The following is an 18188-nucleotide window of genomic DNA, read 5'->3' as shown; positions in this document are numbered from 1 at the left end:
CTAGCAGGGGCTGGAGGAGTCTGGGGGCCAGCAATCAGCTGAGCAGCTGGCATGCAAACAGTGCCTGTCCACCTGACTCTTTGTGTTTTAAGTTCTTATGTTTCAAATTGAACACATCACTTAGTGCTGCCTTGGGAGACTTCAGATTACCTTTTATTTATTTTTTCTTAATGAGAACCCTCTGTTGTCAGCCTAAGGGGATGGCCAACAAACTTGCTTTTTTGTGCCACTTAGCTGCTAAAAATATGTTCTTCATAAAACGTCTTATCGCCCTTAGACTGTGGGTTACTTCAGAGAAGACAGGCCAGGTCCTACGCATTTACATCCCTAAGCAGTAGTTCTCAATCTTGGGGTCTCAGGACCCCGACATCCCTAAAACTGCCTGAGGTCACTAAAGAGAGTGGTGAATATGGGTTATATCTGTTGATGTTTCCTGAATGAGGGATAAAAGTTGAGACATTCTTGGAACATTGATTTATGATTTCATTCCCTGCCAATGCAGGAGACATGAGAGATGTGGGTTTGATCCCTGGGTTGGGAAGATCACTTAGAGGAGGGCATGGCGACCCACTCCAGTACTCTTGCCTTGGACAGAGGAGCCTGGTGGGTTACAGTCCACGGGGTCACGAAAGAGTCAGACACCACTGAGCACAGCACAGGTACTTAAAAATACTCTGGGTGTTGCTGTTGGTGGCTGGAGTGGAGTCACAGCCGGCAGCTGGGTTCTCATTTCTGCCTCTGTAGTCAGCCCGTCCTGCTCTCACACGTCCTGTGGCCTCTAGAAAAACCTTACCGTACACCTGTCAGAAGATGAGTGGGTAAGATGGAAATAACGTCCTTGTGTGTCATGAAAACTGAAGGGTCTTGGAACCCCAGGGGGTTCTTGGAATACACTTTGAGAACCACTGGCCTATAGTTCTTATTCTGGTGCTTGACATGGCACTAGGCAGTGAATTAAACAGACACACTTTCTTGGGATTCCCTGGAGGCCCAGTGGTTAGGATTCGGCATTTTTACTGGCTGGAGCCCTGGGATTCAGTCCCTGGGTGGGCAACAAAGATCTTGCAAGCCCCTTCCCCACCCACAAATGAACACATTCTCTGTCCTCTTATGAGTTGAATTGTGTCCCTGTAAATTCATCTGTTGGAGTCCCAACCCCCAGAACATCAGCCTCGGATCCTACTGGGATCAAGTCTTTACAAAGGTCATCAAGTTAAGATGAGGACATCAGTTTGCTGGCAAAGGTCCATAGAGTCAAAGCTATGGTTTTTCTGGTAGTCCTGTAAGCCTGTGAGAGTTGGACCATAAAGAAGGCTTAGTGCCAAAGAATTGGTATTTTTACATTGTGGTGCTGGAGACGACTCCTGAGAGTCCATTGGACTGCAAGGAAATCAAACCAGTCAGTTCTAAAGAAAATCAGTCCTAAAGATTCATTGGAAGGACTGATGCTGAAGCTGAAGCTCCAATACTTTGGCCACCTGATGTGAAGAGTCAACTCACTGGAAAAGACCCTGATGCTGAGAAAGACTGCAGGCAGGAGGAGAAGGGGGCAACAGAGGGTGCTATGGTTAGATAGTATCACTGACTCAACAGACAGGAGTTTGAGCAAACTCTGGGAGATCGTGAGGGACAGGGAAGCCTGGCAGCTGGGTTCTCTGGGCAGTCCATGGGGTTGCAGAGTCGGACATGAGTTAATAGCAACTGAACAACATAAGGTGGAGCCTGAATCCCAAATGGCTGTGTTCTTTGAAAAAGGGAACTTGGATGTAGACACAGACATGCATAGAAGGAAGGCCTTCTTAGGGCCCTGGAAGATGATAGCTGTCTACAAGCCAGCGAGAGGGGCCTGGGGCAGCTCACGGCCCTCAGGAGGAACCAGCTCTGCCCGTGCTTTGATTTTGGATTTCTGGCCTCTGGAACTATGAAAGAAGGAGCTTCTGCTGGTTAAGCCCCCTGATCTGCGGTACTTGGTTTCTCAGCCCTAGGAAACCAATGGTGGTGGTTTAGTCACCTCAGTTGTGTCCGACTCTTGCAACCCCATGGACTGTAGCCCGCCAGGCTTCTCCATCCATGGGAGTCTCCAGGCAAGCATACTGGAGTGGATTACCATTTCCTTCTCCAGGGGATCTTCCTGACCCAGGAATTGAACCCGGGTCTCCCACATTGCAGGCAGATTCTTTACCAACTGAGCTATGAGGAAACCAATACGCAGACTCCACACTGAATGTCAACATTGGATTCAGAGGTAGCCACAAGGCCCTTGTTGACAATGTATAGACAGTTCAGCAGCAGAAGGGGACCCGCCCTTAATGAACGAGGAGGCGCATTCCACCAGCTAGAGCTGGGAAAATTAGGGTCCTCCACTCCCAAGCACAATACCCACTGCTTCTGAATGCCTCTTCGAGGTCAAGCTTATCGTTGTGTTTAAAGAGGAAATGGCTGGTCATCTGCGTCCTTGCTCCAGCCCCGAAATTTTCAGTCCTGCCTGAGGCAGGCAGCATGATGTTCTGGCCTGTCATCTGCCAGAGCTTCCAGAACCTGCGAGCCCCACGCCAGCTGATTTGGGGGTGGGGGTCACTTGGGTGCTGTGTTTCCTCTTGATTTCAGAGGTAGGTCTCCCCAAGGCTGCCCCTTCGAGCGGAGCCTCAGTGGCATGTTCCCTATATGTGCAAAAGCCTTTCAGCAGTGGTCATGCCCACTGACAGGCTCTTTGAATAAAAAGCACTTCTTCTGAATTCCTACAGTTTTCTGTGCACAATGACGCATAGGAGTTCCCATTGTTCTGGGGACAAAGGATGGCTGTAACGTCTTGTGAGGCGTGGCTTTCGGTGTTGGCCTGCTGTGTGTAATATATTCATGTAGGTCACGCTGAGCTTTGAAAGTGATCAAACTAAACAAATAGAAAGTATTTTCTTTGCAGAGCCCTTCGGAGGTGGAAAATGTTGGTGTGTCTTGGGAAAGAAGACACTCCCTGGGCTTTGAGCCAAGACATCTAGAGAGGTCCCCATCTCACTCCCAGTACCACCCAGGTCCGGCCATGGCCCCCAGCCTCACGTGGCCCACCTCCCCCCACCCCCGGGGCTGGTACTTCCTGTCCCTCCTCTCCTGAGATAACACTTCCTCCCCGGCTGCTGCTGATCGCTGTGCCCCACCCGCAAACCCCGGTGCCCACCTCTGGCCTTGTTCTGCTATTGCCTCAGCCTCCTTTAAGTTCTTGGGCTGCCCAGGTGGCTTAGTGGTAAAGAATCTTCCCGCCAGTGCAGGAGATGGGGCTTAAATCCCTGGGTTGGGAAGATCCCCTGGAGAAAAACGGGAATGGTAACCCACTCCAGTATTCTTGCTTGGAAAATCCCACTGACAGAGGGGTCTGGTGGGCTATGGTCCATAGGGTCGCAAAGAGTTGGACATGACTTAGCAACTAAGCAACAACCTTGAAGTTTGCTGAGGCCTCGCCTCCTCCATGCAGACCTCCCTGACCACTCTTAATTAAACACAGCAGTCTACCCTCTCCTCCTCCCCCTCCTAACCCAGCCCCGGCTCTTCTTTCTTTGGGAGAACTTACCACTTTCTCACCCAGTTCTCAGTACAATGTGCCTGCCTGCTGCCGTGTGAATTTTTTTAAGTCAGGTTCTGATTCAGTCGCTCTGGGTTGGGGCCTGGGGTTCTGTGTATCTGACAAAGACCCAGGGGATGCTGTGGCTGCTGCAGGTCCAAGGGTCAGACTTTGAAAAGGAAGGTTCTAATTCACAGGTCTTTATAGACTTTTATCTTAGTTTTGAAATTACTTTATAAAGTGTCCCTCTGCTTACACATAGTGATCAGTGCAAGTCTACCAGACTGGAAGACAGGAAGGCAAGTCATCTTTTGTACTAAGTCAGTTGCCCTTATGGGCTTCCCAGATGGCTTAGTGGTAAAGAATCTGCCTACCAATGCAGGAGATGAGGGTTCGATCCCTGGGTTGTGAAGATCCCCTGGAGGAGGAAATGGCGTCTCACTTCAGTTTTCTTGTCTGGAGAATCCCATGGACAGAGGAGCCTGGCGGGCTACAGTCCACAGAGTCACAAAGAGTCAGGACGCAACTGAGCGACTAAATAGCAACAACAAGTTGCCTTTTTAGGTAGACTTGGCTGCCTGTGACCCCACCCCCCAAGACTCCTTATGCAGATTAAATGGGTGGGTGACTTAGGGAACTCCACCCTCCTGGAAAGGAGTTATCTGCACAGACCTCTCTTTCTGCCTCTGTTGTATGCACAACAGTGCACACAATTCTGAGCCCTGGAAACTTCCTTTCTCTCCTGGAACATATGGGAAGACAGACATCCCTAGCTCTGCTTCTTCCATGGGGATTCAGCGTAATAAGAGTCCCAAGTAAGGAGGCAATCTAAAAAGCTCCTTGGATAGACATTCTGAAGATTTTTAGGCCACTAAACTATTCTGCAGTTTAGAGTGATTTTGGTAAGAACGGCTCTACAGATTTTTAAAGAGACCGGTTTACAGAAGGGCTCAGGAGAGCCTCGTTGGGTATGATCTAGTATGCGCGGTTTGAAATTGTTGGACAAGTTCACAATAAGTAATTCAAATGCGTTGGGTTTTGAGATCAACACTCTCAGAGTCGTAAAAATCAAGTCTCGCTGGCAACCAGCTTGTTGGTGCATGAACAGTGTTCCGTTGACGGGGTCCTCCCTGGTGCCGTGAGCTAGATCACGGGCGGCGAATGAGCTCAGTGTGGAGCAGGAACAAAGGTCATGATACCCTGGCTCCTTGGTCTCCTTCCTGTGCAGATTTATGCACTGGAAAATCTGGTGCAAAGCACAGGCTTGGCCTCCCGGCCCTGGGGATGGATGGAGGCGTCATCACTCCCAGAGCCTAAGCGAGAGCTTGGCCATGACGGGCCCTCACCGTGGGGGGGCCCTTGGCTGTTTCCACAATGGGAGCTGGCGCCTATGAAAAAGAAAATGAGTGTGTGTTTATGTCTGCTCTATTCGTTGTGCTGTGTGGCCCTTGACAATCGTTAATTGGGAATGAGCATGGAAAGGAAAGGGGGGAATTCCCTGGAACACCTCGGGAAAAGTGGGGCTTCCTACCTACGCCCGCTTTCTGCAACACCCTCCCCCCGCCGCCCTACCCCACCTCATGAGAGCCTCAGTCTCTGTAAGAGTTTCTGCTAGCAGGACCGTATTTTACTATTACCGGTGTGTGATGTGTTTTATGGAGAATGCCAGAGTTCCCGTCCAGGAGCTCAGGTCCTAACTGTGCTTGAAGACTTGAAATGAGCTCTCAGCATCTGGACTGCTTTCCCACAATGAGCACAGAAGAAGTTATCCCATTGTTGTTCGGTCACTCAGTCGTGTCTGACTCTTTCCAACCCCATGGACTGCAGCACACCAGGCTTCCCTGTCCTTCACTAGCTCCCAGAATTTGCTCAGATTCATGTTCCTTGAGTCAGTGATGCTATCTAACCGTCTCATCCTCTGTTGTCCCCTTCTCCTCCTGCCTTCAGTCTTTCCCAGTATCAGGGTCTTTCCCAGTGAGTCAGCTCTGCACATCAGGTGGCCTGTGCGTTGGAGCTTCAGTATCAGTTCTTCCAATGAATAGTCAGAGGACTTGGCAAATTAAAACCCAGGGCAGCCTGGGAAGCACCCACAGTTCTCTTTGAACTTGAACTTGCAGGAGCGTCTGGCAGCTCCCCAGAGGACGGATGTCCACCCCGCCCCCCAACCGCCACCCCCAGGCACATATCTGCTCAAAGATGGAGAAATTGGGGCCTGCAGTTTGGCCCTGGCAGGAAGAGAATGTCAGTAGTCAAATACAATAGATTTCATTTTAGAGTGGGGAGGGACCTCAGGAAACATCAGGATGCCAGAGCCTAGTTGAACAGATGAGGAGGCCGTGGCCCCAGGGCGCGCGGCTGCTTCTCACACTCTAGTCACTCCCTGTTCCTGCCGCTCCTTTTAAATTCCCATGTCCCTCTGGATACTTGCAGAGCGCATCTGGAGCGACGCAACCACTGGGGGAATGGCATCGCTTATAAAGGTTAAGGGTGTTATGTGCCCCCCTTTTATGGGAAATTTGTGGTTGGAATTTTGCAGGGGTGGGGGAGGTACCTGATGGAAAGGTGCTGAAGGGGCAACAGGTGTGTGTGTGTGTGTGTGTGTGTGTGTGTGTGTGTGTGTGTGTGTGTGTGTGTGTGTGTGTGTGTGTGTGTGTGTGTGTGTGTGTGTGTGTGTGTGTGTGTGTGTGTGTGTGTGTGTGTGTGTGTGTGTGTGTGTGTGTGTGTGTGTGTGTGTGTGTGTGTGGTGTGTGTGTGTGTGTGTGTGTGTGTGTGTGTGTGTGTGTGTGTGTGTGTGTGTGTGTGTGTGTGTGTGTGTGTGCAGGCCAGGACATCTGCGGCCCCTCACGCTTGCCAGCATTTCCCATTGTGCCAGAATTTTCTCATGAATAAAATTCTTGGAATTTTCTCGAAAACAATGAGTCCATGTGTCGGAGATGCATGGATGAGACACATTCCAGATGTGTGGTGTGCTGTGTTTTTAACATCTGGGTGTGTGTTTGGAAAAAGCCAAGCCTAGAGCTGCCTGTTTTCATGGAGCTTCTGGGGAGGAAAGGATAAGATGCCTCCCTTGGGACTCAAGAGAAGGGCTGCTCCAACAGAGGAGAGCTCTGTCACCCCTGTGGGCATGGGGTGCCCTTCTCAGGGGCCACTGTGCCTAATTGCTTGCAGCTTCACATGCGTGAGTGTGGCTTCAGAAATCAGAAGGGTAGAAGAGTCCCATGAGCCTCTTAGCAAGACTGCTGTAGAATCACTTCCTTGTCCGAGGGTGTTAGGAACCCCATGAGGTTTTAGGGAAAGTTAGGATGAGGAGCATCATGAATCCCACATCCCGGAAGAGAAGAGTTTTGCAGGGAAGTTTGAGGAACATTAGCTGGGCTTCCCTGGTGGCTTAGATGGTAAAGAATCTGCCTCCAATGCAGGAGACCCAAGTTCAATACCTGGGTCGGGAAGATGCCCTGGAGGATGGCATGGCAACCCACTCCAGTATTCTTGCCTGGAAAATCCCACAGAGGAGCCTGGTAGGCTACAGTCCATGGGGTCGCAAAAGAGTCAGACATGACTGAAGCGATTCAGCAAGCAAGCACATGCAGTTCTAGGGAGATTAATGGAAATTATGAGAACGTGGTGTATTCCTGATTCATTCGTCTGCTCATCCATACATCCACTCCTTGCACAGAGAACTACAGTAGTATGCCAGGGACTGTCCCAGTTGTTGCATGCATGCTTGCCAAGTCAGCTTTTTGCAACCCCATGAACTGTAGCCCCCTCAGGCTCCTCCATCTGTGGAATTTTCCAGGCAAGAATCCTGGAGTGGATTGCCATTTCCTCCTCCAGGGAATCTTTCCGACCCAGGGGTCGAACCCACGTCTCTCATGTCTCCTGCAGTGGCAGGTGGGTTTTGTTTTTGTTTTTAACCACTGGCGCCACCTGGGAAGCCCCAACCGGTTGTTGAGGCTACAGCTGCCAACAGGAAATCTGGAGTCCACACAAAACTTATAATCGACATTCAACAAACTAATGTAGAATTGCAACCGAAAACCCACATAAGAACTGGACCGAGGACCATAAAGGCTAAATCACATGGGACTGAAAGCTCTTGATGTAAGAAATGCCAGCTCATCCTTCTCCCCATGTTAAATAAAGATACCTGACTTTTAAAGTTGGTCCATAACAGAGAAGGAGTGACTTATGGCATGCCAGAGATGATGCCCTTTTCCTGGTTCCTGATGAATATGACTTGAGACGGATATTCCAAACTCTTGTCTTGAATCACAAGAAGAATTTGGGTCAGTCACATCAACTTTTTTTGGATCATAGTTGAGATGCAGTATTAAGGTTTATTAAACTTGTCACATACGCTAACTCACCTGGCCCATTGGGGGCCCTGGTCGGGAGCGGGATTGCTGTTATCAACATCAGCTTTATAGTTGAAGAAATTGAGACTCACACAAGGATAAGGCGTTGCTTCAGTTGTGTCCAATTCTTTGTGACCCTGTGTACTGTGTAGCCCACCAGGCTCCTCCATCCATGGGATTCTCCAGGCAGGAATACCAGAGTGGGTTGCTATTTCCTCCTTCAGGGGATCTTCCCCACCCAGGGATCAAACCTGGGTCTCTTGTGACGCCTGCATTGGCAGGTGGAGTCTTTACCATTAGTGCCACTTGGGAAGCCCAAAGGAGGAGGCAGTAGGACTTACAGGTGAATATGCTGTATCCAGGTTCACCTGGGGATGATGTTACAAAGTGGATTCTGCTTCGGGAGGGCTGGGGACAACGCAGCCTCCGGATCTGCAGTGATCCCGCAGCAGCTCACTGTGGGACTAAACTTGGAGCAGGACAGGGTCGAGGAAGTTCCCGGGGTGACCCAGGGATCAAGGGAGCCTGCGGCTCTTAGCATTGCCAACCCCCTGCCACCGTGCTGCCTCCAACATTCTGGAGCACCTCCGTCATGCAGCCTAAATGTGGTGGTCAAAAGTGAAACGCAGACCGCCTTTTCATCCCGAATGAATTATTTCAAATCGGATGAAAGTAAGATGCAGGCTTTTGATGAATGGTCTCTGAGTGTCACGTGATAACAGTGCTTAGAGAAACACGCGCACGTATGCAAAGTCAGGAGCGGAATCCACCCCACGCAGAACCAAGAGGGCGCTGAAGGCTCCGAAAGGGTCCGGACCACATTCTTGCACTCATTCCGATGCAGACCCCACAAACAGGATGTTTCCACACATGTTTTTATACTTTTTGTTCATCTGCAAAGAAGGAAAGAAGCCTGTGGGGTGAAAAAATGTGTTTCCTTGTAGGAAAACAAAGGAGTCGTTAACATCACTTAAACACACTGTTGCCTTTGTTTTTTAAAAGCTGGCTTTACCGGGGCCAGTTGGATATACTAAAACCTATATTTAATGTTTACAACTTACTGCATTTGGAGATAAGCAACCATAAACATATCTATCACTTCCCAAAGAAAGTTTCCTCCTTCCCTCTTACTTATTTTTATGTTTTGTGATAAGAACACTTAGTATAAGATCTCCCCTCTGAGCCGAGTTTGTGCCTGGAGGACACATGGTTTGTTAACCACGGGGTGATGCTGTGCGGTGGAACCCTGGACCGTTCCTCCCCCTGCACACCTGAGCCCTCGTGCCCTGGGATGGCCAGGCCAAGTTTGCCCATCTCATCCTCCTTTCTCCACTGTCTCACGCAGTATCTGCACAGAACTAAGGAAGTACACAGGAGAGCTGTTTTACAGTTATGTTTGTGGGGTTTCGAATGTTTTGAGGTTCATTTAAATCTAGTTCTGATTAGGTGGAACCAAACTCTTCTCTGCTTGACATTTTTCTCCGCTGTGTCAGTCTTCTCAGATTTCAGCTGCCCCATCGACTGCTTCTCTTCTCGCTTTGCTAATCTTCATTTTCTAGTAAGTCCTCCTTATTTCATGTATGGTCTACCTCCATAGACTCTCTAGTGGAAGCCTATGTAGATTTCAGTCAAAAACCCTGCAAATCTTGTGCTCTAGGATCACATGACTGAGGATGTAGCACCCATGGCAGTTCGTTTCCAAACTCCTAGCCCCTGACTGCACAGTCAGGCTCACAAGTGTATATTCCCTTCTGCTGATGTGAAAAAAGGTTTCAGACCTACAGATTTATCATGGGGCTTTCGTAGAATTTCATGACTTAGTTCTATGATTAATAGAAGTATCAAAAGACGTGTGATGTTATGAAGCTATTTGATCGCTAGGAACACACACACACACGCAAACACACACGATCCTGCCCTGAAAATGCCTGTATCTTAATAAAAGCAGCAGTTGGAGAATGTGTGAGCAAAGCGAATCGCCGGGGCTGGCTAGGCAGCTCACAGCCAAGGAGAAAGCTGGTAAGTTTAGAGCAGGGATATTCATCGGAAGGTCATGGGGAGACTGGTTTCCAGCTCTTTTCTAAAGGGCTTTGCTTAAGGGAGAGAAAATACCTTTGAGTTTGAGAAAGAAACAAATCAAGGTTAAAGGGGAGAAATCTGGTTCTTTATCCTTTAGGCAATAGTTGCCCCAAAGGGACACCCCCAATAAGGACGGTGGCCAGGTTCTCTACAGTGCTCGATGAGCAGAGACAGTAAGGATGAGAGATAGATGGGTGAGTGTGTGTGTGTGTGTGAGATGCCTGTGTATGGAAATATGTACGCATGTGTGTGCATTAACATGCACGTGTGAATGAACACACATGTATGCGTGTATGCACGTGCATGCATTGTGCACCTATGTTACGTGAGTATATGTGTGTGTATGTATTTTTGTGTACGTGTGTATATGAATATACATGTGTGTGAGTATGAATATATTGCATTGGGCAAAAAAGTTTGTTTGGTTAGTGAATAAAGTGTTTGATAAAGTTCGTCAAGAAAAATGAAAATGTCTTATTTTGACTTAAAACCCAACAAACTTTTTGGCGGGCCCAATATTTATGTGTCTGTGTATGGATATGGAAGTGCTTGTGTGTGTGCGCGTATGAACATGTATATGTATGAATGTCTATGTGTATGCATATGAATATGGAGGTATGGATATGTGCGTGTGTGGATATATGTGTGTATGAATATGCACAGTGTGAATGCATGTGTGTGTGTGTGTGTATACGAATATATTTGCCTGCACGTATCTCCTCACAGTCCTGGGTCTCATTCTTCTAGCTCCAGGCTGGTATTGCAGTTGTAAATGTGTTTGATACGAAGCGATACCACATTGGAGAAATACGCTCTTAAATTGACCTCATTTGCTTACATACATCTTTCCTTTGAGGTTTATCCAAGATTTTTTATATTTGGGGGGGGACTAAAATAGCAATGTGTTAAATGAGAAAAACATGAGCTCAAAGCTAGATGCTGCCTTTAATATATGATTTTAATGTTTCCTCTGCTGAAGAATTAAGGAAAGAAAATAATATCAAGAAGGGGTAAAATGATTCCCACTCACACTGACGAGACAACTTGAACTCACAGTGTTTGGCTCTTTTGTCGTAGTTAAAAGTGCTGTAGTTAAAGTGTGCTGTAGTTAAACGGCACTGGTCAGGTGAGGTTTCTCGTCTCATGAGATGTTGGCAACATATGAATGCCAAACCGCACATGCTGAGAATAAAATCATCAAGGCCTGGCCTGTTGGGCAGATGGAGTGGAGGTCTTTCCTAGGTGCCTTGTCTATTTTATGTGAGTTGCTTTTTTCTCCTCTAAATGAGGTAAGAGTAGGCTTTCCAGAAGCATCTACTGCACGCACGCTGCCTTGAAGAGAAGTTACGAACAACTGGGCTTGAGACAACCCAATAAATCACCTTCCAGTGTGGCTAGGTCTGCCTCCGTGTGGCCCTCGCTGCAGCATGTTGGTAGCTGTTCCTACCTGCCCAGTTCCTCCTGTGCCGTACAGATTGCAGCCACCGGCAGCAAACACATCCTGATGGATGGCCATCAGTTTGGGTCTGAATTATCTGATTAACCAATGAAAAGAACAGGTTTGTTGATTCAAACTATTAAATTGTTGTTCAGTCACTCAGTCATGACTGCAGCACACCAGGCTTCCCTGTCCATCACCATCTCCTGGAGCTTATTCAGACTCATGTCCAGTGAGTCAGAGATGCCATCCAACCATCTCATCCTCTGTCGTCCCCTTCTCCTTTTCCCAGCATCAGGGTCTTTTCCAATGAGTCAGCTCTTTGCATCAGGTGGCCAAAGTATTGGAGCTTCAGCTTCAGCGTTAATCCTTCCAATGAATGTTCAGGGTTGATTTCCTTTAGGAAAACTAGTGAGAAAAGCTAATTAAGTGTACCTGGGACCCATCGCTGGATAACTTTTAGGACCATAGGAGAGCTTATTGTACTAAATACTTACAAGATTCCTTCCTAGTCTCCAGCAGGCTTATCTGCTTGCTCTCCTGACCCCCTACTTGCAACCTTAGTGCTGGCACTCTGGGCGTGCATCCCCTCCCCCTTGTCCCGGGCCTCCTCCCCACCAGCCTGTCTCTTTCTAGGTGGTTCCATCTCTTGTCCATGCTTTCAGGGCTGCCCCTTGCTCAGCTGCGATGAGGCCCTGGGGAAATGCTGTGCGCCTGGCCTGTCTCTTCTTTTTGTTTGCCACATCCAGAGCGGAGAGTGTCCGTCCATGGACCCCTCTGCTGCCTATCCTCATGCTGACGTCACTCTTCTTCCCAGCGCCTCCCAGTTGTCATCTGTGGGCAGGAACGATTCCTGACCTCACGGTGCCATCATCAAGACTGAATGGCCAGCATCATCTCCTTCCTCATGCTTGCGTGTTCAGTGCTGTCTGACTTTGCAGCCCCAAGGACTGTAGCCCAAGTAGCCTCTTCGTCCACGGGATTCTTCGGGCAAAAATACTGGAGTGGGTTGCTATTTCCTCCTCCAGGGGTTCTTCCCCACCCAGGGATCAAACCCATGTCTCTTGTGGCGAATGCATTGGCAGGCAGATTCTTTTACCACTTGAGCCACGTGCAAAGTCTTGGCATGGGATACAAAGCTGAGCACCCAACTCTGACTCTTTGCAACCCCATGGACTGTAGACCACCAGGTTCCTCTGTCCATGGAATTCTCCAGGCCAGAATACTGGAGTGGGTGGCCGTTTCCTCCTCCAGGGGATCTGCCCAACCTAGGGATTGAACCCACGTCTCCCGCATTGCAGATAAATTCTTTACCGTCTGAGCCACTAGGGATGACCATAGTTCATAAAATGTAAGATGTCATTGATGATAAAATGAATCATAATTTTTCCAGCCATAAAAGGAGAAGAAATGCTGTCAGTAACCCATGACATGCCATCAATGGTGAGATGCACCCAGATTTCAGAGCTGGTAAAATGTGGAAAATGGCATATCATAAAGAAAAAACAAAACACAAAACAAAACAGTGAAATAGAATTTGAAGGGATGCTCCATATGAATTGCTTACCAGTATAAACTGGTTTATTAAGTGATGGATCAGCTGTTTATGAATTAAGCGAACCTATCGATGTCGCAAAGGTGTTGGCTCAAAGATGTCGTTTTCATCGCAATGAAAGCAGTTACATGATGTACCAGATTCTGGTTGGCTATGTGTGGGTGAAAAGGCAGACTGTGGATTTTGGATGACCTTGGCTTCCTAAAGTGGATATTGTATTGTGATAGCAAGGGTTTCTATAAGAATTCTTTTTTTTCTGAAGTGTGACCATAATCTTAACATGCTTATTCCACTTGGTTTTCCATTTGTTTTTCATAACTGTTTGAGGCACATAAGACTTGAGGAAGCTGAGGGTCGCCTTGGGAATCTTGTCCTCTGGACATCTAGTTCTGGCCGTTTTCTGGGTTTTTGAAAACCACGTAAGGACCATTTCCCTCTGTATGTTCTCCTGGCTCCAGCTGTGAAAGAGAGCCGATCATTCTTTAAGACTTTGTTAGTTTCAACACTTTACCACACCCAGATCTTCATGAAAATTTAAGTATGTTGTGTTCTCTGTATTGACATTTCAGTGTTTTTATGAACCATGGGGATCAAAAGTTAGAAGCCAAATTGAGTCCAGACCCTTCTTTTATAATTCTTCTGCTGGAACCATAGGAGCCTCTCAAAATATTCATCTGTTATAGAAAAAAATTCATTTGCTACAGGACCTCTGAAATCTTTTGCTGGAAATGTCAGTATGCTTAAATGTGCATTCAACTTTTTTTTTTTTAATATAAGCATTGTGTATCCTTTGTTGTGCCCAAATCTAGTTAACAGAATAATATTGTAGTCTTATGTTTGAAATATCATCTAGTTGAGTTGTCTTCACTTTCTGGAACTCTTGGTCAACTGCTATGACCAAAGTCCAAAGGAATGGGCCTCATATGTTGTTGGTATATTCAGTATTTAAATAATAATAAACACTGTATAGTAACACAGCGGTCCCGTTTGTTTGGGGGGCCATTTACTTAGAATTTATGCGTTTCTCCTAAGTTCATAAAAATGGCATTGTTTGCCTGCCACCGGCCACGTCAGAATATTCCAGCTTTCTCGAGCTACAGAAAAACACCCCCACACACCAGCACACACCAATCTAAAGTTCATGTCTTTTTATAGTAACATAGAGGCAGGCATATTAAATTATCATGCCACGTTTCTGCCAGGTTTGGACTTTTTTTTTTTTTTTTTGAATTCTCTATTATAAAGCAACCAAAACAGTTCCCGAGTCCCTGAGGCTGGCCAAAGGTTCTGAGGGCATAAGCCATACATGTTAACTAAGGCATCTGCCCACACCTTTGGCAGGTGGGCAGGTAGGTAGGTGAGATGGCTGCGGACGAGGAGGGAAGCCAGGTGTCGGGGGAGCACAGAGAGCACCCGTCGAGGCCAGAACAGTCAGTTGCAGAGCTGGAGACAAGGGCCTCATGTGGTCCTGGTTACCAGCCCTTCTGCAGCGGTCCGTTCTGGTTTTAATCCCACTGGGCTCGCTCCTTTCCCAGCTTTGAAGTCCCAGGGCCGCTGGGGTGGGAGAATCCTATGCCTCAGCCTTTGTCATTCATCCTGGGACCAAAGGGATGATGAAACCTGCCCGTAATAGACAAAGTCAAGTGGGTGAACAAAGGCATGCTCTTGAGGTATGGCGTTCCTTTTCTTCTAAAGAACAGCAGTTAACTATAGGGAGCCTCCTTGTTTGAAGCAGGTCTCTGAAAGCCACCCTTCAGCTTCTTTGTACCCCTTCATCGTTCTGATGTGCTGAGTTGGCGTGTGTGTGAGTGTGTGTATGTGATTCCATTAATTATTTATTTTTTCCTCACTTGTACTAAGTCCTAGATATTTGGCTGCTTCGGCTTACTTAGCATCACTCCAGGGCATGCTCTCTTGTCTTTCCAGAATATGGACCGCATGTCACCCCTTTTGAAATGAAATGTTTCATCCTAAAGCCGTCTCATTTTTAGACGACTTCTCCTCTAGCGAAGGAAAGCAACTTTTGCTGTTCGAAGGCTATGGCCATCCTCATGAAGGATTCACGCAGAAGAGCGTTTTCAGATATGCAGGAAAGCTGTGTGCCCCCCGTGTCTCTAGCTTTTGTCAATTTCTTTCCCTAAATCAATCTCTGTTAACTTTGATTTCTTTCTTTAGAAGACCATGTGGTGAAGTAATGCTATGCCAGATGTGAGGATAGGTTCCTCCCGCCCCAGACACACACTGAAGCATTGTTTTGGTTCTCCTAAGCTGGTCCAGTGTCTAAATCCTATGCTGCGTTTATGTCTTTGATCATTGGGTGTGTTTGCCAGAATATCCTGCTTTATCTAGGGGATACACTCCTATTTTAACATCGTTACTCTTTGTGCTGTGAAAGCCTTCTTCTTACGCATTTGTGATGTGAAGCCTGTCCCTCGCATTTAACCCGTCTCTGCCAGTTTATTCGTGTTTCTCTTAAGTCAGTGAGCCAATGCTAACATTACACAGTATGTTATTCCCCTCCGAGGCTTGGTGGGGTCTGCAGGACCAGGCAGGAGAGCCATGTTTTTTTTGTTGTTGTTGTTCTGAGTGTGTAAAAAGCATTCTCTCCAGTGCTGCTATGGGAAGGCAGACTCTGTTTTGCAAACTTTATTGAAGAAGGTCTAATTTTGCCTTTGTGGATTAGGAGGACTGCACTGAGTCCGTGGTGCCGATTTGGCTTTTAACCCAGCATCTGTGAGTTGAGCCTCCTTACATCCGCTTGCTCCGTTAGTGACCAGTCCAGAGAGCCGCTAGATGTAGGTTCCCCCCTCAGCCTCCCGCCCCGCTCCCCGTCTGCCATGCCCGTTTCTCAGACTGCTTCTGTTTGCTGGCGTGCTTGCTTTTGCTGGGTAGGGAAGAGGCCTGCTTGGTTTTCTTCTTGTCTTTCCTGTGCCTGCTTCAGGCTCTCCAGTTGGTCCAGCACACCGTTTGTAGAGTTTGTGTTACCGTTTAAATCCTCAGCTCTGTTTCCCCGAACATCACATGGCTCTGGTTCTAAGGCATTTTAGCCATGTCAGTGGGGGGTGGGGGCTGTTACCTCTGCACAGATACCTGGCTACCGCTTGGATCCAGAGCACTGAGTTTGCTCCTTGTGATTCTCCCTGCTCACTGATTCACAGCACAGTGTGCCCGGCTGGCTGTGAAGTCATGCACTTGGAGAATGATGAAGTTGGTCCCTGGGTAGGTGGAGGGGGGAGGTAAAATGGGAGGGGGTACACACTGGATTGGGGGGTGCTTTATGAAATTGCATGTGTTCCCTGAAGATTCAGATACTTCTTTGTATCTGTAGCGAGAGGGGTTTCTCTCAGAAAGGCTGCTTTGAAGAGCTTTATTATTAATACTAACAACTGGGGTGAAGAAGAGCATCCTGACTTAAGTATCAATTCAAACAAGAAAGGAGTGCTAATGCAGACCCACATTCCAAACCGAGAAATGTTTAAGAAGGTCATAGGCTCTGGGGGCAGGAGGGAGCCAATGATAAAACACTTGTTGGTGTCCTCATGAATTCCCTGCTCGATCTTGGGCTGCTCACTTCCAGGTGAGGTCTGGACCTTTCTGGATCTCAGATTTTCCCCTCTGGGGGATGGGAAGTCCGGACCAGAAGGTTGCCATAGCTTTCCATTTTTAAAAAAATGTGTGATGTAAATAGCATTTGCTTCTCAAAAGCTAATAGCAGTGCCAAGGGTGTTCAGGAAATGAAATAAGCGTGAATTTCCATACGGACTTGTTCTTTAACTATAGAAAGCAAAATTGGATTGTGTTGTAGTTATTCTGTGTAGCTGCTGCATGAGGTATCATTCAAGCAGCTGAGATTTCCCAGTCATATTTGCCTTTGTGGATTTGGCTGTAGAATGTCAGCCTGGCCATAGGCTAACCACTTGTTTGACTTAAAACCTCAGAAGAATGGTCCAACCATGGCACATTGCTGTTTCTTTTCAACAAATCATGCAAAATGAGCAAAGATAGGAATAGAAATCAAGGGTGAAAAGAGCTATTCAGTGGTATAGATATTTTAAACATCCTAGAGGCCTCTGGTTAATTCACAGCTTTTTTTTTTTTTTTTTTTTTGGTTCATTTATCACCCAGATGTTCACCATCATGGAAGTGCCACTTGAAACTCCATCTCAGCTAATAACTTAGAAATGGAAAAATTTGTATCTTTGTCTGTCTGTCCTTTGGTGCCCCATTTCCCCCACACTCTTCTTCTAAGTAGCTCTTCTTTGAAATCTCCTGGGAATGTGGCAGTTTTGCCAGATGCTTAGGTGTTAGTGGTCACATGTCTGCTTTTTAATCTTCCTGACCATGCTGTACCCTGTCTGGTTGAATTATAGATTGCATTTGTCAAATAATGACACATGCGATTGGATGTCTTCTAAGACCTTTGAAATTCAACTTCCTTGAGTTGAGATTAAAGGGGATATTATCTGCACGGCTGCAGTCAGGCCTGGGATGTTTGGGGACCTGCAGGAAAGTTTTTCTGGGTCTGCCAGTTCCAACTCTTACCTTCTCTGGGAAAGAAAGCCAGCTCCGTTTTTCTTCTGAAAGATAGAAATGGACACCAAAAAAGGTACCTAAACAGTAGGGTCCCAGTTAGAGATGAGTCTGACTTTAGCGACTTTCTGCAGCACGGCTGTTCCTTGGCATGTCCTGAAGGTGTGTCTCTCTGGGCGTTTAGGAAGCGTTATCGGTCGTGAGCGAGGACCAGTCACTGTTTGAGTGCGCCTACGGCACGCCACACCTGCCCAAGACGGACATGACCGCGTCCTCCTCCGGCGACTATGGACAGACATCCAAGATGAGCCCGCGCGTCCCTCAGCAGGACTGGCTGTCTCAACCCCCAGCCAGGGTCACCATCAAGATGGAATGTAACCCTAACCAGGTGAACGGCTCAAGGTAAGGAGACCGCGGGCTCGCATCCTCCCGGTCGCCTGGGCCCTGTCCCCTGAAAAGGCCAAGTGGAAATGGACGGCATTGCTGCCAGGACATTGCACAGGAACCCTGGGTGAGGCTGCAAAAATGTGTTCGCCAGTGGTTTGCGTGGAGGACTGAAGTTGTGAAAAACCGGTAGTATATTTACAGAGAACTAGCTTTGAAGAAGCAGAGAAGGCAATGGCACCCCACTCCAGTACTCTTGGCTGGAAAATCCCATGGATAGAGGAGCCTGGTAGG

General features: G+C 47.6%; 1 protein-coding gene across 7 annotated transcripts in view; it reads left to right on the top strand.

Moving 5' to 3' along the window:
- Positions 1-18188, top strand: part of ERG (ERG, ETS transcription factor) — a 322032-nt gene that overhangs the window by 229968 nt on the left and 73876 nt on the right. For 6 of the 7 annotated variants that reach the window (XM_018052860.1, XM_018052858.1, XM_018052850.1 and 3 more), the window contains one exon: positions 17695-17912. The exons of the other annotated variant lie outside the window; for it this stretch is intronic. In XM_018052860.1, coding sequence (XP_017908349.1) covers positions 17695-17912 — 218 coding nt within the window. The remainder of the gene's footprint in view (positions 1-17694; positions 17913-18188) is intronic. 7 annotated transcript variants of the gene reach the window in all.

This window comes from Capra hircus, chromosome 1, assembly GCF_001704415.2.
Source record: "Capra hircus breed San Clemente chromosome 1, ASM170441v1, whole genome shotgun sequence".
NCBI lineage: Eukaryota > Metazoa > Chordata > Mammalia > Artiodactyla > Bovidae > Capra > Capra hircus.
This window is presented reverse-complemented; position numbering and strand designations above follow the sequence as displayed.